Source organism: Bombina bombina, chromosome 12 (assembly GCF_027579735.1).
Source record: "Bombina bombina isolate aBomBom1 chromosome 12, aBomBom1.pri, whole genome shotgun sequence".
Classification (NCBI taxonomy): Eukaryota; Metazoa; Chordata; class Amphibia; order Anura; family Bombinatoridae; genus Bombina; species Bombina bombina.
The window spans coordinates 105,648,832-105,676,331 of NC_069510.1; the positions used below are offsets into that span (position 1 = coordinate 105,648,832).

At 42.8% G+C, this 27,500-nt stretch overlaps 1 protein-coding gene across 4 annotated transcripts in view; it reads right to left on the reverse strand.

Annotated features, from left to right (window-relative positions):
• IQSEC2 (IQ motif and Sec7 domain ArfGEF 2) overlaps window positions 1–27,500 on the reverse strand; it is a 701,326-nt gene that overhangs the window by 122,435 nt on the left and 551,391 nt on the right. Inside the window, exon 1 of one of the 4 annotated variants that reach the window (XM_053695383.1) lies at window positions 8,027–8,146. The exons of 2 other annotated variants lie outside the window; for them this stretch is intronic. In XM_053695383.1, the coding sequence (XP_053551358.1) occupies window positions 8,027–8,109 (83 nt within the window). In that variant the 5' untranslated portion in view covers window positions 8,110–8,146. Of the gene's footprint in view, window positions 1–8,026; window positions 8,147–27,500 lie in introns of those variants that run through there. One more of the 4 variants, XM_053695381.1, reaches the window with a different exon arrangement.

Sequence of the window (27,500 nt, forward strand, 5' to 3'; positions counted from 1 at the left end):
TCTGGTGCTTATACACAGCATACCCAGATACCTTACAGTAGAGCCAGGTAGTTATATACAGGAGTCCCAGACAGTGTTAATTTTGACGTCAAATTTCAATTTAGTCTTAGTTTTAGTCTTTTGACTAAAATGCCATTTTAGTTTTAGTCGCATTTTAGTCATCTGAATTATTTTAGTTTTAGTCTAGTTTTAGTCGACTGAATCTCCAATACAATTTAGTCGACTAAATCTCCAGTAGATTTTAGTCAACTAAAATCTAAGGGGTTTAGTTAAAGTGTAATGCATTATTTAAGCATTTCTCTATCATTTGCAAACTGATTACATACTCCAGGAGTAAACATAAGACCTGTTAATATTTATGGTATTAAGGTTTAAACATGCAATATAGACACAGATTTAGCCGTTGTGATATGTAACATCTTTATTAAACTTAAAATTAAATAAAACCAAGTTTCATAAAAAAACAGAAGTGCAACTTTAAAATATAAAAAAAAAACCTGTAAACTGTATTGGCTGTATTGCACATATTACCCAATATAAAACCTTTAACAGTTCTCTGTTAATAATTAAAACAAGTATCAAGTAACTCAACACAACAAAAAGTTTCTGCAGATAGCACAGGCACAGCATAACTTAAACCCATACTTGTGGGTTATGCTTATTTCTATAGGAAGAATCAATTGATTGTTCACAGATTCGAAAAAGTTTCGGCAACGATATTAGCACTGCTCTAGAACTTCCAAACTCATTATATACTCCTGGAGTAAAGGTTTATTAACCTGTTTTTATTAATGGTATTAAGGTTTGAACATGCAATACAGATTTAACAGATTTAACTGTTGTGGTATATAACATGTCTTTATTTATCTTTAATAAAATTAAGTTTCGTAAATTTTACAAAAGAGCAGTAATTAAATATGGATTGATTATAACAACTTGCATAAAATGTTTTTGTCAGCAAATTTTGATTTAGTTTTAGTCATAGTCTTTTGACTAAAATGTCATTTTGATTTAGTTTTAGTCATAGTCTTTTGACTAAAATGTAATTTTAGTTTTAGTCGTATTTTAGTCATCAGAATTTCTTTAGTTTTATAGTCATTTTAGTCTAGTTTTAGTCGACGAAATTAACACTGGTCCCAGACAACGTACAGAACAGTCTGGTGCTTATACACAGCATACCCAGATACCTTACAGTAGAGCCAGGTAGTTATATACAGGAGTCCCAGACAACGTACAGTACAGTCTGGTGCTTATACACAGCATACCCAGATGCCTTACAGTAGAGCCAGATAATTATATACAGGAGTCCCAGACAACGTACAGAACAGTCTGGTACTTATACACAGCATACCCAGATACCTTACAGTAGAGCCAGGTAGTTATACACAGGAGTCCCAGGCAACGTACAGAACAGTCTAATGCTTATACACAGCATACCCAGATACCTTACAGTAGAGCCAGATAATTATATACAGGAGTCCCAGACAACATACAGTACAGTCTGGTGCTTATACACAGCATACCCAGATACCTTACAGTAGAGCCAGGTAGTTATATACAGGAGTCCCAGACAACGTACAGTACAGTCTGGTGCTTATACACAGCATACCCAGATACCTTACAGTAGAGCCAGGTAGTTATATACAGGAGTCCCAGACAACGTACAGTACAGTCTGGTGCTTATACACAGCATACCCAGATACCTTACAGTAGAGCCAGGTAGTTATATACAGGAGTCCCAGACAACGTACAGAACAGTCTGGTGCTTATACACAGCGTACCCAGATACCTTACAGTAGAGCCAGGTAGTTATATACAGGAGTCCCAGACAACGTACAGTACAGTCTGGTGCTTATACACAGCATACCCAGATACCTTACAGTAGAGCCAGGTAGTTATATACAGGAGTCCCAGACAACGTACAGTACAGTCTGGTGCTTATACACAGCATACCCAGATGCCTTACAGTAGAGCCAGATAATTATATACAGGAGTCCCAGACAACGTACAGAACAGTCTGGTACTTATACACAGCATACCCAGATACCTTACAGTAGAGCCAGGTAGTTATACACAGGAGTCCCAGGCAACGTACAGAACAGTCTAATGCTTATACACAGCATACCCAGATACCTTACAGTAGAGCCAGATAATTATATACAGGAGTCCCAGACAACGTACAGAACAGTCTGGTGCTTATACACAGCATACCCAGATACCTTACAGTAGAGCCAGGTAGTTATATACAGGAGTCCCAGACAACGTACAGTACAGTCTGGTGCTTATACACAGCATACCCAGATACCTTACAGTAGAGCCAGGTAGTTATATACAGGAGTCCCAGACAACATACAGTACAGTCTGATGCTTATACACAGGGGACCCAGATACCTTACAGTAGAGCCAGATAATTATATACAGGAGTCCCAGACAACATACAGTACAGTCTGATGCTTATACACAGGGGACCCAGATACCTTACAGTAGAGCCAGATAATTATATACAGGAGTCCCAGACAACGTACAGTACAGTCTGGTGCTTATACACAGCATACCCAGATACCTTACAGTAGAGCCAGATAGTTATATACATGAGTCCCAGACAACGTACAGAACAGTCTAATGCTTATACACAGGGGACCCAGATACCTTACAGTAGAGCCAGGTAGTTATATACAGGAGTCCCAGACAACGTACAGAACAGTCTGGTGCTTATACACAGCGTACCCAGATACCTTACAGTAGAGCCAGGTAGTTATATACAGGAGTCCCAGACAACGTACAGTACAGTCTGGTACTTATACACAGCATACCCAGATACCTTACAGTAGAGCCAGGTAGTTATATACAGGAGTCCCAGACAACGTACAGTACAGTCTGGTGCTTATACACAGCATACCCAGATGCCTTACAGTAGAGCCAGATAATTATATACAGGAGTCCCAGACAACGTACAGAACAGTCTGGTACTTATACACAGCATACCCAGATACCTTACAGTAGAGCCAGGTAGTTATACACAGGAGTCCCAGGCAACGTACAGAACAGTCTAATGCTCATACACAGCATACCCAGATACCTTACAGTAGAGCCAGATAATTATATACAGGAGTCCCAGACAACGTACAGAACAGTCTGGTGCTTATACACAGCATACCCAGATACCTTACAGTAGAGCCAGGTAGTTATATACAGGAGTCCCAGACAACGTACAGTACAGTCTGGTGCTTATACACAGCATACCCAGATACCTTACAGTAGAGCCAGGTAGTTATATACAGGAGTCCCAGACAACATACAGTACAGTCTGATGCTTATACACAGGGGACCCAGATACCTTACAGTAGAGCCAGATAATTATATACAGGAGTCCCAGACAACATACAGTACAGTCTGATGCTTATACACAGGGGACCCAGATACCTTACAGTAGAGCCAGATAATTATATACAGGAGTCCCAGACAACGTACAGTACAGTCTGGTGCTTATACACAGCATACCCAGATACCTTACAGTAGAGCCAGATAGTTATATACATGAGTCCCAGACAACGTACAGAACAGTCTAATGCTTATACACAGGGGACCCAGATACCTTACAGTAGAGCCAGGTAGTTATATACAGGAGTCCCAGACAATGTACAGTACAGTCTGGTGCTTATACACAGCATACCCAGATGCCTTACAGTAGAGTCAGGTAGTTATATACAGGAGTCCCAGACAACGTACAGAACAGTCTGGTGCTTATACACAGCATACCCAGATACCTTACAGTAGAGCCAGGTAGTTATATACAGGAGTCCCAGACAACGTACAGTACAGTCTGGTGCTTATACACAGCATACCCAGATACCTTACAGTAGAGCCAGGTAGTTATACACAGGAGTCCCAGACAACGTACAGTACAGTCTGGTACTTATACACAGCATACCCAGATACCTTACAGTAGAGCCAGATAGTTATACACAGGAGTCCCAGACAATGTACAGTACAGTCTGGTGCTTATACACAGCATACCCAGATACCTTACAGTAGAGCCAGGTAGTTATATACAGGAGTCCCAGACAACGTACAGTACAGTCTGGTGCTTATACACAGCATACCCAGATACCTTACAGTAGAGCCAGGTAGTTATATACAGGAGTCCCAGACAACGTACAGTACAGTCTGGTGCTTATACACAGCGTACCCAGATACCTTACAGTAGAGCCAGATAGTTACATACAGGAGTCCCAGACAACGTACAGTACAGTCTAATGCTTATACACAGCATACCCAGATACCTTACAGTAGAGCCAGGTAGTTATATACAGGAGTCCCAGACAACGTACAGAACAGTCTGGTGCTTATACACAGCATACCCAGATACCTTACAGTAGAGCCAGGTAGTTATATACAGGAGTCCCAGACAACGTACAGAACAGTCTGGTGCTTATACACAGCATACCCAGATACCTTACAGTAGAGCCAGGTAGTTATATACAGGAGTCCCAGACAACGTACAGAACAGTCTAATGCTTATACACAGCATACCCAGATACCTTACAGTAGAGCCAGATAGTTACATACAGGAGTCCCAGACAACGTACAGTACAGTCTAATGCTTATACACAGCATACCCAGATACCTTACAGTAGAGCCAGATAGTTATATACAGGAGTCCCAGACAACGTACAGAACAGTCTGGTGCTTATACACAGCATACCCAGATACCTTACAGTAGAGCCAGGTAGTTATATACAGGAGTCCCAGACAACGTACAGAACAGTCTAATGCTTATACACAGCATACCCAGATACCTTACAGTAGAGCCAGGTAGTTATATACAGGAGTCCCAGACAACGTACAGTACAGTCTGGTGCTTATACACAGCATACCCAGATACCTTACAGTAGAGCCAGGTAGTTATACACAGGAGTCCCAGGCAACGTACAGAACAGTCTGGTGCTTATACACAGCATACCCAGATACCTTACAGTAGAGCCAGGTAGTTATATACAGGAGTCCCAGACAACGTACAGTACAGTCTGGTGCTTATACACAGCATACCCAGATACCTTACAGTAGAGCCAGATAGTTATATACATGAGTCCCAGACAACTTACAGAACAGTCTAATGCTTATACACAGGGGACCCAGATACCTTACAGTAGAGCCAGATAGTTATATACAGGAGTCCCAGGCAACGTACAGTACAGTCTAATGCTTATACACAGGGGACCCAGATACCTTACAGTAGAGCCAGATAATTATATACAGGAGTCCCAGACAACGTACAGAACAGTCTGGTGCTTATACACAGCATACCCAGATACCTTACAGTAGAGCCAGATAGTTATATACAGGAGTCCCAGACAACGTACAGTACAGTCTGGTGCTTATACACAGCATACCCAGATACCTTACAGTAGAGCCAGATAGTTATATACAGGAGTCCCAGACAACATACAGTACAGTCTGGTGCTTATACACAGCATACCCAGATACCTTACAGTAGAGCCAGGTAGTTATATACAGGAGTCCCAGACAACGTACAGTACAGTCTGGTGCTTATACACAGCATACCCAGATACCTTACAGTAGAGCCAGGTAGTTATATACAGGAGTCCCAGACAACGTACAGTACAGTCTGGTGCTTATACACAGCATACCCAGATACCTTACAGTAGAGTCAGGTAGTTATATACAGGAGTCCCAGACAACGTACAGAACAGTCTGGTGCTTATACACAGCATACCCAGATACCTTACAGTAGAGCCAGGTAGTTATATACAGGAGTCCCAGACAACGTACAGTACAGTCTGGTGCTTATACACAGCATACCCAGATACCTTACAGTAGAGCCAGGTAGTTATACACAGGAGTCCCAGACAACGTACAGTACAGTCTGGTACTTATACACAGCATACCCAGATACCTTACAGTAGAGCCAGATAGTTATACACAGGAGTCCCAGACAACGTACAGTACAGTCTGGTGCTTATACACAGCATACCCAGATACCTTACAGTAGAGCCAGGTAGTTATATACAGGAGTCCCAGACAACGTACAGTACAGTCTGGTGCTTATACACAGCATACCCAGATACCTTACAGTAGAGCCAGGTAGTTATATACAGGAGTCCCAGACAACGTACAGTACAGTCTGGTGCTTATACACAGCGTACCCAGATACCTTACAGTAGAGCCAGATAGTTACATACAGGAGTCCCAGACAACGTACAGTACAGTCTAATGCTTATACACAGCATACCCAGATACCTTACAGTAGAGCCAGGTAGTTATATACAGGAGTCCCAGACAACGTACAGAACAGTCTGGTGCTTATACACAGCATACCCAGATACCTTACAGTAGAGCCAGGTAGTTATATACAGGAGTCCCAGACAACGTACAGAACAGTCTGGTGCTTATACACAGCGTACCCAGATACCTTACAGTAGAGCCAGATAGTTACATACAGGAGTCCCAGACAACGTACAGTACAGTCTAATGCTTATACACAGCATACCCAGATACCTTACAGTAGAGCCAGGTAGTTATATACAGGAGTCCCAGACAACGTACAGAACAGTCTGGTGCTTATACACAGCATACCCAGATACCTTACAGTAGAGCCAGGTAGTTATATACAGGAGTCCCAGACAACGTACAGAACAGTCTGGTGCTTATACACAGCATACCCAGATACCTTACAGTAGAGCCAGGTAGTTATATACAGGAGTCCCAGACAACGTACAGAACAGTCTAATGCTTATACACAGCATACCCAGATACCTTACAGTAGAGCCAGATAGTTACATACAGGAGTGCCAGACAACGTACAGTACAGTCTAATGCTTATACACAGCATACCCAGATACCTTACAGTAGAGCCAGATAGTTATATACAGGAGTCCCAGACAACGTACAGAACAGTCTGGTGCTTATACACAGCATACCCAGATACCTTACAGTAGAGCCAGGTAGTTATATACAGGAGTCCCAGACAACGTACAGAACAGTCTAATGCTTATACACAGTATACCCAGATACCTTACAGTAGAGCCAGGTAGTTATATACAGGAGTCCCAGACAACGTACAGTACAGTCTGGTGCTTATACACAGCATACCCAGATACCTTACAGTAGAGCCAGGTAGTTATACACAGGAGTCCCAGGCAACGTACAGAACAGTCTGGTGCTTATACACAGCATACCCAGATACCTTACAGTAGAGCCAGGTAGTTATACACAGGAGTCCCAGACAACGTACAGTACAGTCTGGTGCTTATACACAGCATACCCAGATACCTTACAGTAGAGCCAGATAGTTATATACATGAGTCCCAGACAACGTACAGAACAGTCTAATGCTTATACACAGGGGACCCAGATACCTTACAGTAGAGCCAGATAGTTATATACAGGAGTCCCAGGCAACGTACAGTACAGTCTAATGCTTATACACAGGGGACCCAGATACCTTACAGTAGAGCCAGATAATTATATACAGGAGTCCCAGACAACGTACAGAACAGTCTGGTGCTTATACACAGCATACCCAGATAATTTACAGTACAGCTAGTTATTATTTACAGAAGTCAGAGATAACGTACAGCACAGCCAAGTGCTTATACACAGGGGACCCAGATAATTTACAAGACAGCCAGGTGGTTACACACAGGGGACCCAGATAACACAGTACAGCAAGGTGATTATATACAGGGGTACCAGATACCTTACAGTACAGCAAGGTGATTATATACAGGGGTACCAGATATCTTACAGTACAGCAAGGTGATTATATACAGGGGTACCAGATATCTTACAGTACAGCAAGGTGATTATATACAGGGGTACCAGATACCTTACAGTACAGCAAGGTGATTATATACAGGGGTACCAGATATCTTACAGTACAGCAAGGTGATTATATACAGGGGTACCAGATACCTTACAGTACAGCAAGGTGATTATATACAGGGGTACCAGATATCTTACAGTACAGCAAGGTGATTATATACAGGGGTCCCAGATACTTTACCGTATAGCCAGCCGGCGTAGCAGAAGCCAGAGGACGTAACAGCTGCACGGACAGCTATTGAGGAAGGTAAAAGTTCCCACCATACTGTCTCCATGTGTGCAAGAGCTGCAGTAAACTCTGGTGGCTCTCTCTTCCTGTTACCCAGCCCTGCCTGCTGGCTGTCACTGTCACTAGCTAAGACCTGCGCTTCCTGGTCACAGCTGGAAGCAAAGGGAGAGGAGAGGGGGGGGAGGCCACATGCGATAGGTACCAGACTAGAAACTGGTCATTTGAGTGCCTGCCCAGTACAGGCACACAACCAGCTTTCAAGATCTTCCAGTGACTTTCTGGCCCATATAGTGCCAGCCCAGGACAGACACAAAACCAGCTTACTTGCCCTTCTAGAGCTAGCCCCGACAGGCACACAACCAGCTTATTAGCACCCCTAGAGCCAGCCCAGGATAGGCTCACAACCAGCTTACTGCCCTTCTAAAGCCAGCCCAGGACAGGCTCACAACCAGCTTACTGGCACCTCTAGAGCCGGCCCAGGACAGGCACACAACCAGCTTACTGGCACCCCTAGAGCCAGCCCAGGATAGGCTCACAACCAGCTTACTGCCCTTCTAAAGCCAGCCCAGGACAGGCTCACAACCAGCTTACTGGCACCTCTAGAGCCGGCCCAGGACAGGCACACAACCAGCTTACTGGCACCTCTAGAGCCGGCCCAGGATAGGCTCACAACCAGCTTACTGCCCTTCTAAAGCCAGCCCAGGACAGGCTCACAACCAGCTTACTGGCACCTCTAGAGCCGGCCCAGGACAGGCACATAACCAGCTTACTGGCCCTTCTAGAGCTAGCCCCGACAGGCACACAACCAGCTTATTGGCACCCCTAGAGCCAGCCCAGGATAGGCTCACAACCAGCTTACTGCCCTTCTAGAGCTAGCCCAGGACAGGCTCACAACCAGCTTACTGGCACCTCTAGAGCTGGCCCAGGACAGGCACACAACCAGCTTATTGGCCCTTCTAGAGCTAGCCCAGGACAGGCACACAACCAGCTTACTGGCACCTCTAGAGCTGGCCCAGGACAGGCACACAACCAGCTTATTGGCCCTTCTAGAGCTAGCCCAGGACAGGCACACAACCAGCTTACTGCCCTTCTAGAGCTAGCCCAGGACAGGCTCACAACCAGCTTACTGGCACCTCTAGAGCTGGCCCAGGACAGGCACACAACCAGCTTATTGGCCCTTCTAGAGCTAGCCCAGGACAGGCTCACAACCAGCTTACTGGCACCTCTAGAGCTGGCCCAGGACAGGCACACAACCAGCTTATTGGCCCTTCTAGAGCTAGCCCAGGACAGGCACACAACCAGCTTACTGGCCCTTCTAGAGCTAGCCCAGGACAGGCACACAACCAGCTTATTGGCCCTTCTAGAGCTAGCCCAGGACAGGCACACAACCAGCTTATTGGCCCTTCTTGAGCTAGCCCAGGACAGGCACACAACCAGCTTACTGGCCCTTCTAGAGCTAGCCCAGGACAGGCACACAACCAGCTTACTGGCCCTTCTAGAGCTAGCCCAGGACTGGCACACAACCAGCTTACTGGCCCTACTAGAGCTAGCCCAGGACTGGCACACAACCAGCTTATTGGCCCTTCTAGAGCTAGCCCAGGACTGGCACACAACCAGCTTACTGGCCCTTCTAGAGCTAGCCCAGGACTTGCACACAACCAGCTTACTGGCCCTTCTAGAGATAGCCCAGGACAGGCACACAACCAGCTTACTGGCCCTTCTAGAGATAGCCCAGGACAGGCACACAACCAGCTTACTGGCCCTTCTAGAGCTAGCCCAGGACAGGCACACAACCAGCTTACTGGCCCTTCTAGAGCTGGCCCAGGACAGGCACACAACCAGCTTACTGGCCCTTCTAGAGCCGGCCCAGGACAGGCACACAACCAGCTTACTGGCCCTTCTAGAGCTGGCCCAGGACAGGCACACAACCAGCTTACTGGCCCTTCTAGAGCTAGCCCAGGACAGGCACACAACCAGCTTACTGGCCCTTCTAGAGCTAGCCCCGACAGGCACACAACCAGCTTGTTTGGTCCTCCCGGAACTAGCCCAGGACAGGCACAAAACCAGCTTACTGGCCCTTCTAGAGCTAACCCAGGACAGGCACACAACCAGCTTACTAGCCCTTCTAGAGATAGCCAAAGACAGGCACAGAAACAGCTTTTTTGGTCCACTCAGCACTAGCCCAGGACAGGTACACAACCAGCTTACTGGCCCTTCTAGAGCTAGCCCAGGACAGGAACACAACCAGCTTACTGGCCCTTCTAGAGCTAGCCCAGGACAGGCACACAACCAGCTTACTGGCCCTTCTAGAGCTAGCCCAGCACAGGTACACAACCAGCTTACTGGCCCTTCTAGAGCTAGCCCCGACAGGCACACAACCAGCTTGTTTGGTCCTCCCGGCACTAGCCCAGGACAGGCAAAAAACCAGCTTACTGGCCCTTCTTGAGCTAGCCCAGGACAGGCACACAACCAGCTTACTAGCCCTTCTAGAGCTAGCCAAAGACAGGCACAGAACCAGCTTTTTTGGTCCACTCAGCACTAGCCTAGGACAGGCACACAACCAGCTTACTGGCCCTTCTAGAGCTAGCCCAGGACAGGCACACAACCAGCTTACTGGCCCTTCTAGAGCTAGCCCAGGACAGGCACGCAACCAGCTTACTAGCCCTTCTAGAGCTAGCCCAGGACAGGCACACAACCAGCTTACTGGCCCTTCTAGAGCTAGCCCAGGACAGGTACACAACCAGCTTACAGGTCCCTCAGAGTGTCAGCCCAGGACAAACACATGCCCAGCTTACAGGTCCCTTAGAGTGTCAGCCCAGGACAAACACATGCTCAGCTTACAGGTCCCTTAGAGTGTCAGCCCAGGACAAACACATGCCCAGCTTACAGGTCCCTTAGAGTGTCAGCCCAGGACAAACACATGCCCAGCTTACAGGTCCCTTAGAGTGTCAGCCCAGGACAGGCACACAACCAGCTTACTAGCCCTTCTAGAGCTAGCCAAAGACAGGCACAGAACCAGCTTTTTTGGTCCACTCAGCACTAGCCTAGGACAGGTACACAACCAGCTTACTGGCCCTTCTAGAGCTAGCCCAGGACAGGTACACAACCAGCTTACTGGCCCTTCTAGAGCTAGCCCAGGACAGGCACGCAACCAGCTTACTAGCCCTTCTAGAGCTAGCCCAGGACAGGCACACAACCAGCTTACTGGCCCTTCTAGAGCTAGCCCAGGACAGGCACACAACCAGCTTACTGGCCCTTCTAGAGCTAGCCCAGGACAGGCACACAACCAGCTTACTGGCCCTTCTAGAGCTAGCCCAGGACAGGCACACAACCAGCTTACTGGCCCTTCTAGAGCTGGCCCAGGACAGGCACACAACCAGCTTACTGGCCCTTCTAGAGCTAGCCCAGGACAGGTACACAACCAGCTTACAGGTCCCTCAGAGTGTCAGCCCAGGACAAACACATGCCCAGCTTACAGGTCCCTTAGAGTGTCAGCCCAGGACAAACACATGCCCAGCTTACAGGTCCCTTAGAGTGTCAGCCCAGGACAAACACATGCCCAGCTTACAGGTCCCTTAGAGTGTCAGCCCAGGACAAACACATGCCCAGCTTACAGGTCCCTTAGAGTGTCAGCCCAGGACAAACACATGCTCAGCTTACAGGTCCCTCAGTATCAGCACAGGAAAGGCACCATTCTGGTCATTAAGTAGTTAACAGATCATAATGCAGCTGAAATAGTATTTATATTTAATACATATATGGGGCAATCAGCCTGTACACTGCTGCTGCAGCCCACATGTTGCTTAAGGAAGGAAGAAAGAATGCAATGAAAGTGCTGTATTGCCCAGGGCACACACAGGGTACACAGCACAACCCTACAGTACACTCAGATCAGCACAAAGACAAGAAGTGACAAATGCCACACTGAGCTCAAGGCACTTACACAGATGCGGTGCTGAAGATCTGCACTGCCAGACGTGAGCAGTCTGATGTGTGAGTAAGTGTCATATCAGACCTGACAGCTCACTGCACAGCGTGACAATCAGCTGCCTGCACGTGGTAACGGCCCTCACCCATCACTGACACAGCTCTTCCTCTGTGTGCGACAACAAGGTGGCTTTGTATCTGTGCACTACATGTCTGAGACCTTTTAACTCCCCATAACACACAGGGAAAATCTGAGGTGTGTCACACCACAAAAAGACACTACAATATTATTTCTTAGCTATTGTTTTGCAAATCAAGAGCAGCCCAGGGACACAACCCTTGATACCTGTTTTTTTTTTTAAATCTTATCTCCTTGACTTTAGCTCATTACAGGCACATGTGGCAAGTAGCTGGGTCATCCTTCTCAAAAACAAATTATGCTTACCTGATAATATTCTTTTCTTCAGATGGAAAGAGTCCACAGCTGCATTCATTACTTTTGGGAATTCAGATCCTGGCCACGAGGAGGAGGCAAAGACACCCCAGCCAAAGGCTTAAATACTCCTCCCCCTTCCCTCATCCCCCAGTCATTCTGCCGAGGGAACAAGGAACAGTAGGATAAATATCAGGGTGAAAAGGTGCCAGAAGAACAAAAATTACGGCCGCCCCACATAAAAACACGGGCGGGGAACTGTGGACTCTTTCCATCTGAAGAAAAGAAAATGATAAGGTAAGCATAATTTATGTTTTTCTTCATAAATGGAAAGAGTCTACAGCTGCATTCATTACTTTTGGGAAAACAATACCCAAGCTATAGAGGACACTGAATGCTAAAATGGGAGGGTACAAAAGGTGGCCCATTCTGAGGGCACCAGGCCTGAAAAACCCCTACTCAACAAAAAACTGCATCGTCCGAAGCCGAGAACAACCTTTTGAGAAAAAAAAAACAAGGACACCCGCAGATAGTCCACAAGCCCTGCTAGAGACCGCAGGATCTATACGCGACTGAGCCAACAGCCTCCAGGAGACCCCGTCGCCCAGCAGTCGGTCTCCAAACAACACACCCCTTCCAACAGTTGGAACAGAGCATTCCACAGAGCAGCAGACTGCTGTCCCTCACAGAAACAAAAGCCTCCTGAGCCACCTCCTACACACAGGGCAGGACAATGACCTTCCAGAGAGAGGAAACCCCAGCTCTTAAGGAAGACAAGCTACCCCCTTAAATGGGAGGGCACAGATAAGAACAGCGCACATGCCCCAAGACATGACTCCATAGACTGAACAAAACACGGACCGAATGGAAAAACATCCAGCCACCACTGTTGAATCCACAGAGAAAACCCCCATGAAAAGGAGCACACTCCGTCCGAAGGGCAAGACAGGCCTTAAAGTTTAAAACCAGGACCAGAAGGTGGATATGAACCCTGGTCTTCCTGCTTGCAAGCTCAATGAGCTAGCCCCTATGTCCAAACATAGTCTCCCAAGCCTACGACTTGCTAGGCCGGAACTAATCCCTTAGGCCACTTAGACCTGCGAGCCCTTGACCCGGGAACCAGATCGCCTTAAACCGAACGACACCCTCAGGGAACACAAGACACACCGTCTGAAGAAAAACAGACCTCACAGCGGACAATAACCAGGCTAACCCGGAGAACGGTTACAGTACTCACTCACTCACTAATTCCTAGCCCAAAGGGGAAAAGAACAGCCTTGGCAGGAGGTCAACAACCCCCAAACACGGTGCTAGGCCGCGACAAAGTCACACCATCACTCTAGAGCTCCAGGCCACAAGGACAACTCTCACGAAGTCCAAGACTAAGGGAATGATAACGAGAACATTCACCCGAAAGAGAGAGAAGAAAAAGGCTAGTTTCCATAATCCTTTCAGACTAACTTTCCAGAGGACCACACCCAAGGAAGAAGAATGCAGAGCATCCCAAACCCTGGTAGAAACATCCCTTAAGCAAACGCTTGGAAAAGGAGACAACACTGCCTATCATCCCCGATATGGAGACGACTAACTCTCGGAAGTAGACAAAGCCGCACGGCCCTCACTTCTGAAATAAAATTAAATTATGAATCTGGCAGCAGTGGAATCTGAACCCCCGCCTCCGAAGAGACTGGAGCCTTATCCAGCGCCTTAGACCGCTCAGCCATGCTACCTAGCTCAAAGCTGCCAGAAATCCGGACAAAGTCCAGAAGTCTCGATTTAAAGGAAGAGAGCCTTTAAAAGGAACAAGTCCTAAAAGGAAACTCCCAAAAAGACCTTAAAAAGGCAAGACCGCCAAGAACTGACGGCATGAAGGACCTAAATCCTCCAAACCTCCAACCCAAAACAGGAAGGAAAACGCTAGTCCCCGCAAAAAGCGGAAACAAAGCATGTCGCAGCAGATCTCAACGGAGACCCGGCCGACTAGATTGACAGGCTAATGAGGACTGAACCATCTCCCATGCCCCTAAGCAAATGACGGACCATCAAGTCCTCTCAGGATGCTAGCTGAAACTTGTAAAATAAAAAGAAGGAAAACAACACAAGTCATATTGTAACCTCACCAGACCAGCAAGGCATAAAAGGCGCCACGTGTCTGAACTAGTCCTCAAAGACAGAAGGATTTGTACCCAGTCAGGACCAGCCTGAAACCAAGGGCCCCAGCACTGTCAAGAACACATACAGTCTCCCCCAAGATGGAGGGATGGACAACAGACAAACATTGGACTAGCACGTCCTCACTCAAACTTTTGTAAAAGTAAACAGTGCGACCACAAAATCACGAGTATCGATTACAGAGAAGAAAGTTCCTGAAGGAAACATTACGACAACATGAGCACTAAACCAAAGAAAAACTATCCTCACCGGATTAAATAAAAGATCAGACAACCCATAGGTTATCGCCCAGGAAGAACGGACACACCTGCAGGACCAGCCCAACAGGAATCCGAATCTTCCAAGCTCAGAACTGGAAACAAATACTCACATAAAGACTATAAAGAAGATTACCTCATCCCCTTATGTCTAAACATGCAAGCCAGTCGAAGAGGAAGACTGAGAAATCCCCCCATTAAGAGTGTGATCCTCCAGCAACGCCAAAACATGTCTCAGTAGAACACGAAGGCGCGCCAGTCTAACGAAAGGTGCAACATACCTCTGCCGGGAAAAAAGAAGACACCGGCTCCGAAGGTTGACCCCCTGAAGCCTCAAGGGCAGTCGCTTCCCCGGAGGGCTGAAGTGGACCAGGCGATCCCACACCTCTCGAGCCCCGGGTTAACAGAACATGGACAATATCGTAAGCACACTTCCGGGAGGTGCAGCAGCATTTGGGTTACCTGCATGCGTAGTAAGAGTTGGTGGTAGGGAACTCGACTCGTGGGAAATGGAATCCCCAGAGGCGAATGGCTCAGCGGCCCCCTGATTCCCCGATCTCGAGGAACAGAGCACTCTAAAACGGCATTCGGAACATAACTGATGGGCATGTATCACCCGGGCCAATTCATATTCTTCGCAAGAAGTAGAATCTAAATCAGAGACATCTGTCTCCACAAAATCAGAATCCACCATAACTGGGATACCGATTAAAAAATTTAAAAAAATGGAAAGATTAGTGTAGGTTGTATGCATCCCTGAATAGTAGAGTCTTCAGGGAGCGCTTGAAGTGTTCAAAACTAGGGAAGAAGTCTTGTGGAGCGAGGCAGAGAGTTCCATAAGATGGGAGCCAGTCTAGAAAAATCTTGTAAACTGGAATGTGAGGAGGTAACGAGAGGAGGAGAGTTGGAGGTCATGAGCGGAGAGAAAGGGATGGGAGGGAGTGTATCTGGAGACAAGGTTTGAGATAGGGGTGAGCAATGCAGGCTTTGTGTGTCAGAGTGAGAATTTTGCATTTAAACCTGGAGGCAAGAGGAAGCCAGTGAAGGGTTTAGCAGAGAGGTGCAGCAGATGAAGAGTGATGTGTAAGGAAGATTAGCCTCGCAAAGGCATTCATTATGGATTGTAAAGGAGCTAGGCGGCAGCTAGGGAGACCAGAGAGGATGGAGTTGCAGTAATCGAGGCAGGAAAGGATGAGAGAGTGGAATAAAATCTTAGCTGTGTCTTGTGTAATTAAAAGTCTAATTTTAGTGATGTTTTTAAGGTGGAAGCGGCAGGCTTTAGCCAAGGACTGAATGTGAGGAGTGAAAGATAGATCTGAGTCAAGTGTGACCCCAAGACATCGGGCATGTGGGGTTGGGGTACTGATAGGCTCAGTAGCTGCTGAGGCATGCAACTGTTGAAGAAATAGCAATGCACATGAGTGAGCCAATCGCACAGGGCTTCTATGTGCAGTCACCCATCAGCAGCTACTGAGCCTATCTAGATATACTTTTAAACAAAGGATATCATGAGAATTAGATAAAAGAAGAAAACATTCAAATTTACTTGAAATAAACATTGGGTTTCATGTCCCTTTAAGGACCAGTTGTTCACGGGCTGAACAGGGATATGCCTCACAAAGACAAACATATATAAATCATATAGTTTACAAAAAGAGCTCACAAAATACTGCCAATTTATTTTAAAAAATACTCAAAAAATACTCAAGTGCAATAAAACAAATAAGGCACTTTTTATTGGCCATCAAACTTAGCTCCCGTCTATGAGAGCATACTGAGGTATGCTCAGAGGCACTATGTTTGTAACGACGTACTTACTGGTCAAGACAACTACACCCTCCTGAGCCTACTTCAGTGTGCTTTCATGGAAAAAAGTAAAGTTTCAATAAAGAAGACAAGGAGAAAGAAGCAAATATCTGCTTTTTTAAAATTATATGCTTATATCAGAACCATAAGTTTAATTTGGGCTTCTATGTCCCTTTGCTAATAAGTTACAACCATCTTCCAACAAAACAATGGAAAATAACGTTACCAGAGTTCTCTCCAGGCCATATTTAATGGGCACACCACCCAGCTGATTTTACTGACCACCCAACTAACATTTAAGCGAATATTAAATCATTTCAATGTTTGATTTCATTGTAATTTGTGCAACAATTTATGTTAAATTATGCAACTCATTTGTGCTTCTGATAGCTTAAGTAACATTTATAAATAACAGAACATCTTATAATATTGAAAAGCATTACACTGGCCCCCACCGGCTAATTTATAATGTCAACCAGCTCGCAACATTTTCTGTTGAGAACACTGGTAAATGTGACAGTAATTCTTACCTTTTAAGCATCCCCAGCTCACCAAAGCGCGCACACTCCTATCCCAATGCTCCAATGACCTATAATAGGCACTTACCTCTAACTGTGGGTCAGTAAATGGTTGCCCAGAGTTGTCTCCTTCCTTGGGAGCTCACACTACATTACACTGAACACATCAGGTGCAATTGGAATATTGTTATGAGTCGCTGGAATGCTAGTTTAATTTAATTTGGCCCTTTATGATTAGGCCGTAAATTGTCATATCCTGCACACCTAGGAATGCAGAATGTGGCCCTGACAGCATTCCTTAAGGTGATAATCACATTACTACGTCTTTACCAAGATCAAGAGCTAAAAATAGGCACCTGTTTACATAGCTACATGCACAAAGGTAATGCAAGGGTTAAGCATAGCTAGAGATAATAAAGTAAAGCATGCAGTATACATAACAGGCTACACACTGACTGATCGGCACCTGCTAATATTTAACATTTTACTTAGTAGCGGATAAATAGGTCAGCATGTTTATTTCAAATGCTAAACAGTAAAGTCAGCTGTTTCACATATTTAAATCATAAAAAAAAATCACCTTATTTTATTAAAAGATTTTGATTACAAGGATATTGTATTCTTTAGATATCCTTTGTTAAAGAAATAGAAATGCACATGGGTGAGCCAATCACACGAGGCATTTATGTGCAGCCACCAATCAGCAGCCACTGAGCCTATTTAGATATGCTCAAAGGAAATATAAAAAAAAAGGAAACAGATTAGATAATATGTAATCTTACCCTTAGTGTTTAATGTCCCTTTAAGGTTAATACATTTAAGAAATTATGCCCACAGTGGGGGGGATACTAAAATTTTGATTTTCACTGTTCTCCAAGTCTTTAAGAATAGAATAAGAGATCAGAATGATGTTGAGTAATTATAGAGAGATAAGCTAATTAAGTCTGCGCTCCCTGTGAGTTCAGCCCATTAGAGTAGGTTTGTAGCTTCAAATGAGCAGAGGCAGCTGTTTCATATAGAAAAATAAACAAATTAACATTTTCCTATGTATTTTATTCTGCAGCTGGTAAAACAAGTTAGTTATTGTAAACACATTAAGGGGAAATACTTTTACAGTACATTGTCCCTTTAAAGAGATATTAAACACTTTGGTTTTTGTGTGTGAAAATTGTGCTTTGTCCCACGCACCCCCCATAGCAGCCAGAAAGCAAATTCTGCAACCTGAGTTTTCAAAATGCTGTAAACTGCCTAAGCCAGCATTTTTTATTTTCAGAAGGTTACAAAATTTGTTTTTGGCCTCTCTAGGGAGTGTGGGACAAGCTCAATTTTGCACAAAGCAAGAGGTGTTTAACGTCCTAAGTTGTGGCAAAATATGGAAATAATGTTTTCAAGGAAGGTCCAAATCCTATTAATTATTGCAGTACTGAAGTCCTTTATACTGATGGACTATGTACAGTGTATGAGGGATAGAACTTATTTACTACCTTACTGTGTGAATTATGACTTAAAGGGACATTCCAGTCAAAAATTAAATGCACATAGATTAATTACATCTTTGAATAGAAACATATTTGCAATATACATGTATTAGCAAAAATGCTTCTAGTAAAAGTTATCACTGTTTTAGTGCTAGCATTTTTCTTTGCACGTGCATGTGAAGTATAGCTAGATATTGTCACTGCACCCACATTTTAAATACTGCAGCTGCTCAGATCATCAGTGGGGCTTGTATTATGTCAGCAATTAACAAATTGAATCATTACCAGATGGTACAAGCACCTAAGGCTCTCTGAGAAAGTGATGTGGTTAAAATGCTGGTGCACGTTGCATATGTAAATACTCTTTTAAAACAGCTATAGCTTTTATTAGAAGCATTTTTGCTAATACATGTATATTACAAAAATGCTTCTGTTCAATACTGAAATGCATCTATGTGGTTTCCAATTTTGGCTGGAATATCCCTTTAATATATTATATGGATTTACTATTGGTGTTTGATGTTTGAGCAACCAAAGTCGTTCCTCATGTAAACCAGAAACTATCTGCTCGGGCAAATGTGCATCATTCATGCCTGCTCACTCACCCAAGCAGAAACATTTAGAAATCCAGGCCTGGTTGTAGCTATTAAAGGGACAGTCTACTCCAGAATTGTTATTGTTTAAAAAGATAGATAAACCCCTTTATTACCCATTCCCCTGTTTTGCATAACCAACAGAGTTACATTAATATAGTTTTTACCTCTGTGATTATCTTGTATCTAAGCCTCTGCAGACTGCGCCTTATTTCAGTTCTTTTGACAGACTTGCATTTAGCCAATCAGTGCTCTCTCACTTGTAAATCCATGGGCATGGTCACAATGTTGTCTGTATGGCCCACATGAACGAACTTACGCCTTCTAGCTGTGAAAAACTGCCAAATGCATTGAAATAAGGGGTGGCCTCCAAGGTTTTAGAAATTAGCATACGAGTCTACCTAGGTTTAGATTTCAACAAAGAATACCAAAAGAACAAAGCAAATTTGATAAAAGTGAATTGAAAAGTTGTTTAAAATTGCATTCCCTATCTGAACCATGAAAGTTTAATTTTGACTAGACTGTCCCTTTAAGCACTGGATTTTTTTGTTTCTTTATTATTCTCTCTCTTTATTTATATATATATATATTCCATGGACAATATGTAACACAAAGTCTGTTGCTTCTTCTACAGTTTAGACACTTAGGGGTTAGCCACAAGTCCTTTTATTACTTTTCTTTGTGCCTTATTTTAACCCTTTAATAAATGGAAAGCAAACTCTGTCCCCCATTGCCTCATAATAGTTCCAATTTCATTGCATTTTTCTAGCTGCCTGGAAGTTGTATTGAACCAGCAATACCCCCTACCTATAATGGCTACGCTACCTGGTGAGCCCTTGGTAAACCCAAAACATCTTGCCCCCCCCCCCCCCCCGGACATAAAAGGGACACGTTAATTGCTTTGCCAAGGAAACTTTATCTTGACCATTAGGTACTCTCTACTGCAGAAAGGGATGCTAGCTGAGTATCACTCCCAAAAGTAGGCACACTGGTTCCTGGAGGTCTCTGGTGGCCCTTGGAAAAGGGTGTTCCTCACAGCGGAAACTGCTCTGGACCTCACCTCAGGGAACAAGCTCCCAGGTGCCATCACAACTGGTGACAAGTGGCAGGATTCCCCTTCTCACTCTGGGGTTCCAGACCCCATATGAGTACCCTGTTCTAGCAGGAAAGTCATCTCCACTCAGAGATAGTGCAGAGGAGAGCACAGGGGTACAGCGGATTTAAAAGATCAATGCTTACATATCTGCTGGGGGTTCAAACACTTAGCGCCAGTAACAAAAGCAAGGCCAACATCATTGCATAACTGAGGAGACAGATGGAGTCAGAAGTCTCTACAGACAGTGAATTCAGCAGGGAGGTGAGGAGCAGGCTGGGATTCATCGGCCCATGAGCACCGGCCTCAAGTCATTGGAACCCAGGGATATGTTGCATAATCTGCCAACAGCCTGGGCATCCCTGCAGTAACTTCCCTCAGCAAGGAAACCACAACACACGGCCCGGACTAACTCTCATCCATGGACTGCAAAACTTTGCAAATTTGGCTTATGCACATGGTAGGATGCATATGCTTATGGTCCCATTATCTGCATAATGTTTTTTTAAAAGCATAAATTATCAAAGTTATACATTTATACACTAACATTATATATATATATATATATATATATATATATATATATATATATATATATATATATATATATATATATAAAAGAGCTGCAACAACTAATCGTCATAATCGATAATCGATTATGAAAATAGTTGTCAACGAATCTCATAATCGATTAGTTGGTTTGCAATTAGATAGTCTGTGCATGGCACCAGTTGCTTCACTCCAATGAACTCCTGCATATGGTATTGTGTTTTATGGTTATGCCCTTAACCTAAAGGACGTCTACCGACGGCTACTTTTCACTTTTTCAGGACAGTAAAAGTTTACAACTAACCCTGGCTTATGTGCAACCCAGATATAACAGGAGTCATCATTTGGATTGTTTATATTAAATCAGGTGATTTTGACCAATGCTTTGCATGATATAGTGCTGAGCTTATTGTTTACACCTAGCCCCTAGATTGATGGGAGTTAAATTGTTGTGCACTATTATCTGTTTGCACAATTATTATCGTATTGCTTGCTATTGCTGATTATATGTACTGTATAAATAAATGTGTAAGGCTTTGTCCTGTTATTGATATACAGTCCTTAGTGCTTTTGATTTGTTTGTTATTGTTTTTTATATTTTTAATCAATTGTGATAATATGTACCAGATTCAACCTTTATAAGTATATATTCGTTATTTTTAGAGCAGACTAGATATTTTCCCCTAACCTTATAGCTGGTTATTTACCATTGCATATAGATATTCAAGATATTTTTTTATGTACCTTGCCATATATATACACACATACACACACATATATATATATATATATATATATATATATATATATATATATATATATATATATATATATATATACACACATACACATATATATATATATATACATATACACACATATATATATACACACATACACACACACACACACACACACACATATATATATATACACACACACATATATATATATATATATATATATATATACACACACACATATATATATATATATATATATATACACACACATATATATATATATATATATATATATATATATATATACATATACACACACACATATATATATATATATATATATATATATATATATATATACACACACATATATATATATATATATATATATACACACACACATAGATATATATATATATATATATACATACACACATATATATAACAATTTATGTAAGAATTTACCTGATAAATTCATTTCTTTCATATTGGCAAGAGTCCATGAGCTAGTGATGTATGGGATATACAATCCTACCAGGAGGGGCAAAGTTTCCCAAACCTCAAAATGCCTATAAATACACCCCTCACCACACCCACTATTCAGTTTAACAAATAGCCAAGTAGTGGGGTGATAAAGAAAGGAGTAAAAAGCATCAACAAAGGAATTGGAATAATTGTGCTTTATACAAAAAAATGATAACCACCATAAAAAGGGTGGGCCTCATGGACTCTTGCCAATATGAAAGAAATGAATTTATCAGGTAAATTCTTACATAAATTGTTTTCTTTCATGTAATTGGCAAGAGTCCATGAGCTAGTGACATATGGGATAGCAAATACCCAAGATGTGGAACTCCACAACCCAAATCATACATTTTAATCTTATAAAGAAAAAGACAAAAACTGAAATTATAAGCAGAAGAATCAAACTGAAACAGCTGCCTGAAGAACTTTTCTACCAAAAACTGCTTCTGAAGAAGAAAAAACACCAAAATGGTAGAATTTAGTAAATGTATGCAAAGAAGACCAAGTTGTTGCTTTGCAAATCTGATCAACTGAAGCTTCATTCTTAAAAGCCCAGGAAATGGAAACAGATAGAATGATCCATAATCCTCTGAGGCGGGGATTTACCCGACTCCAAATAAGTGTGATGAATCAAAAGCTTTAACCACGAAGCCAAGGAAACAGCAGAAGCCGTCGGACCTTTCCTAGAACCAGAAAAGATAACAAATAGTCTAGAAGTCTTCCTGAAATCTTTAGTAGCTTCAACATAATATTTCAAAGCTCTCACCACATCCAAAGAATGTAAGGATCTTTCCAAAGAATTCTTAGGATTAGGACACAACAATTTATCCACTAATATTGTTGGAATTCACAACCTTAGGTAGGAATTTAAATGAAGTCCACAAAACCGCCTTATCCTGATGAAAAATCAGAAAAAGGAGACTCACAAGAAAGAGCAGATAATTCAGAAACTCTTCTAGCAGAAGAGATGGCCAAAAGAAACAACACTTTCCAAGAAAGCAATTTAATGTCCAAAGAATATATAGGCTCAAATGGAGGAGCCTGTAAAGTCTTTAAAACCAAATTAAGACTCCAAAGATGAGAAATTGATTTACTGACAGGCTTGATACGGACCAACGCCTGTACAAAACAATGAATATCAGGAAGTTTAGCAATTTTTCTGTGGAATAAAACAGAAAGAGCAGAGATTTATCCTTTCAAAGAACTTGCAGACAAACCCTTATACAAACCATCCTGAAGAAACTGTAAAATTCTAGGAATTCGAAAAGAATGCCAAGTGAATTTATGAGAACACCATGAAATGTAGGTCTTCCAAACTCGATAATAAATCTTTCTAGAAACAGATTTACAAGCCTGCAACATAGTTTTAATTACTGAGTCAGAGAAACCTCTATGACTAAGCACTAAGCGTTCAATTTCCATACCTTCAAATTTAATGATTTGAGATCTTGATGGAAAAACGGACCTTGAGATAGAAGGTCTGGTCTTAACGGAAGTGGCCAAGGTTGGCAACTAGACATCTGAACAAGATCCGCATAACAAAACCTGTGTGGCCATGCTGGAGCCACCAGCAGCACAAACGATTGCTCCATGATGATTTTGGAAATCACTCTTGGGAGAAGAACTAGAGGCGGAAAAATATAGGCAAGTTGATGACTCCAAGGAAGTGTCAACGCATCCACTGCCTCCGCCTGAGGATCCCTGGACCTGGACAGGTACCTGGGAAGTTTCTTGTTTAGAAGAGATGCCATCAGATCAATTTCTGGAAGCCCCCATATCTAAACAACTTGAGAAAACACATCTGGGTGGAGACCACTCTCCCGAATGTAAAGTCTGACGACTGAGATAATCTGCTTCCCAATTGTCTATACCTGGGATATGGACCACAGAAATTAGACAGGTGCTGGATTCTGCCCAGGCAAGTATCCAGTCATAGCTTGGGGACTGTTAGTCCCACCCTGATGATTGACATATGCCACAGTTGTGATATTGTCTGTCTGAAAACAAATGAATGGTTCTCTCTTCAAGAGAGGCCAAATCTGAAGAGCCCTGAAAATCGCACGGAGTTCCAAAATATTGATTGGTAATCTCGCCTCTTGAGATTTTCAAACCCCTTGTGCTGTCAGAGATGCCCAGACAGCTCCCCAACCTGAAAGACTCGCATCTGTTGTGATCACAGTCCAGGTTGGACTAACAAAAGAGGCCCCTTGAACTATACGATGGTCATCTAACCACCAAGTCAGAGATAGTCGAACATTGGGATTTAAGGATATTAATTGTGATATCCTTGTATAATCCCTGCACCATTGATTCAGCATACAAAGCTGAAGAGGTCTCATGTGAAAACGAGCAAAGGGGATCGCGTCCGATGCTGCAGTCATGAGACCTAAAACCTCCATGCACATAGCTACTGAAGGGAATGACTGAGACTGAAGGTTCCGACAGGCTGCAACTAATTTCAGACGTCTCTAGTCTGTTAGAGACAAAGTCATGGATACTGAATCTAACTAAAAACCTAAAACGGTTACCGTTGTCTGAGGAATCAAAAAACTTTTTGGTAAATTGATCCTCCAACCATGACTTTGAAGAAACAACACTAGTTGATTTGTGTGAGATTTTGCAGAACGTAAAGACTGAGCAAGTACCAAGATATCGTCCAAATAAGGAAACACCGCAATATCCCGCTCTCTGATTACAGAGAGAAGGGCACCAAGAACCTTTGAAAAGATCCTTGGAGCTGTTGCTAGGCCAAAAGGAAGAGCAGCAAAAAAGAGGAAGCGGAGCACTGAGATAAATAAAAGTTCAATTTTATTACAGCAATTTAAAACAAAAACATCAAGGAGATAAAGGGTGCTATTCCTTGCATAGGGTTCAGCTCAGACAGCTGCTGACATGTTTCGGCATTTCGCCGTTATCAAAGCTGCTGAACTGTGTTGGGAATAGCCCTCTTTTAAAACACAATTGCTGAACCCTATTGGGCAATAGTAAAGGGGGGGGAGGATTTCTTATTAACCCCTTGGTAACCTATACAAATAGGATATATAACAATGCTAGTACAGTTTACCAAAAACAGGGTATGTTAAGCCATGTAAATGATTTTACACACAAAACAACTAAAATGACATTCTTAAACTCATAGATAGTTCAAATTTAAACCTTGATTTCTGCATATGCATCTTGAAAAAAAAAGGATAACTAATTCTTAGATTGCAGTGGCGTGTGACATATAAAAAGTCTACTGTGTAGAATGTTTTAGTTGTGTGCCTGTATTCTTGTAAATAGCTCTTATGAGAGGGCTTCCTGACTTACTTGTCCCAAACCTAGTAAATATCCCCTTGTATGTTACAATCCTATAATCCCAGTATTTGATCATTATTAGGGGAATAATGATTATGAAACTTGAAAAAATCACATGGATAAGGAGATGCAAGTCTAATAATGACAAATTGTGTGGACGGTGGGCCACATTCTATAGTGGATAATATATATAAATATTAACCCTAAATTTATATAGGGTCAGAAAACCACTTAATTATATATATATATATATATATATATATATATATATATATATATATATATATATATATATATATATATATATATATATTAAAAGAATGTGGCTGTCAAGTATACTTGCTGTTATTTACACTATACAACATACTGGATGTATGCATATTTGTAAAACATGAATAAAATATTCAAGGATGCAAAACACAATCTCTCTGTTCAGGAGTTATGTGGAGTTACCTTTACGCCTCAATCACTCCCAGTGATTGATCAGGTCATACATTGAATTTAGACCTATTGGATGTCTGGTCTTTAATGTGAAGATCCAAAAGATCTCACGTTTGGATAATAGTTTATCCCTGTCGCCTCCTTTAGGAGGTTTGAGTACTCTCTCTATGCACGCCCAACGAAAAGTTTCAGAACTTTTGTTGTGAGCAGTTTTAAAGTGTTGGACCAGGGGGGTACTTGCTGTTCCCGCCCTTATGCTCGAGAGGTGCTCCCTAATCCTTGATCTGACCTTCCTGGTAGTGAGGCCAACATACTGTATGGCACACACTGTGCATGACGCTAGGTAAACCGTATAGGTCGACCTACAATTGAGACACATGTTTATAGGGAAGGAATGACCAGTTGCCGACGACCTGAAATGATCACCAATTTCAACTTTTTCGCAGGCAACACAATCCCTATTATGACATTTAAACATTCCCTTCTGGGTGAGCCAAGATGACTCATGTCTTATAGTGTCCTCACCAATTCTGGTTGGAGAAACCACATTACCTATTGTTTTACTTCTCCGATAAGAGAAATGGCAGGATTTAGTACTTAAATCTGCTAGTCCCTCATCAGCTCTGAGCATAACCAGATGTTTCTTGATTATCTCACAAATCTGTGGATACTGCAAAAGGAAGAGCAACAAATTGGTAATGCTTGTCTAGAAAAGAGAATCTCAGGAACTGATAGTGATCTAGATGAATCGGAATATGAAGATATGCATCCTGTAAATCTATTGTGGACATATAATGCCCTTGCTGAACAAAAGGCAGAATAGTCCTTATAGTCACCATTTTGAATGTTGGTATTCTTAGATAACTATTCAAGATTTTAAGATCCAGAACTGGTCTGAATGAATTTTCTTTCTTTGGGACAATGAACAGATTTGAATAAAACCCCAGACCCTGTTCCTGAAAAGGAACTGGCACAATTACCCCAGAAGACTCCAGGTCTGAAACACACTTCAGGAAAGCCTGTGCTTTCTCGGGGTTCACTGGAATGCGTGAGAGAAAGAAACTTCTCACAGGCGGTCTTACTCTGAAACCTATTCTGTTCCCCTGAGAGACAATGTTCTGAATCCAATGATTTTGGATTGTATTTATCCAAACATCCTTGAAAAATTTTAGTCTGCCCCCTACCAGCTGAGCTGGAATGAGGGGTGCACCTTCATGCAGACTTGGGGGCTGGTTTAGATCTCTTAAATGGCTTGGATTTATTCCAGACTGAGGAAGGCTTCCAATTGGAGACAGACTTTATTCTGTCGAAAGGAACAAAAACAGTTAGAAGCTTTAAATTTACCCTTAGATTTTTTTATCCTGAGGTAAAAAAGCCCACTTCCCCCCAGTAACAGTTAAAAATATAGAATCCAACTGAGAACCAAATAATTTATTACCTTGGAAAGAAAGATAGCAACGTTGATTTAGAAGTCATATCAGCATTCCAAGATTTAAGCCATAAAGCTCTTCTAGCTAAAATAGCTAAAAGACATATCTAACATCAATTCTGATGATATCAAAAATGGCATCACAAACAAAATTATTAGCATGTT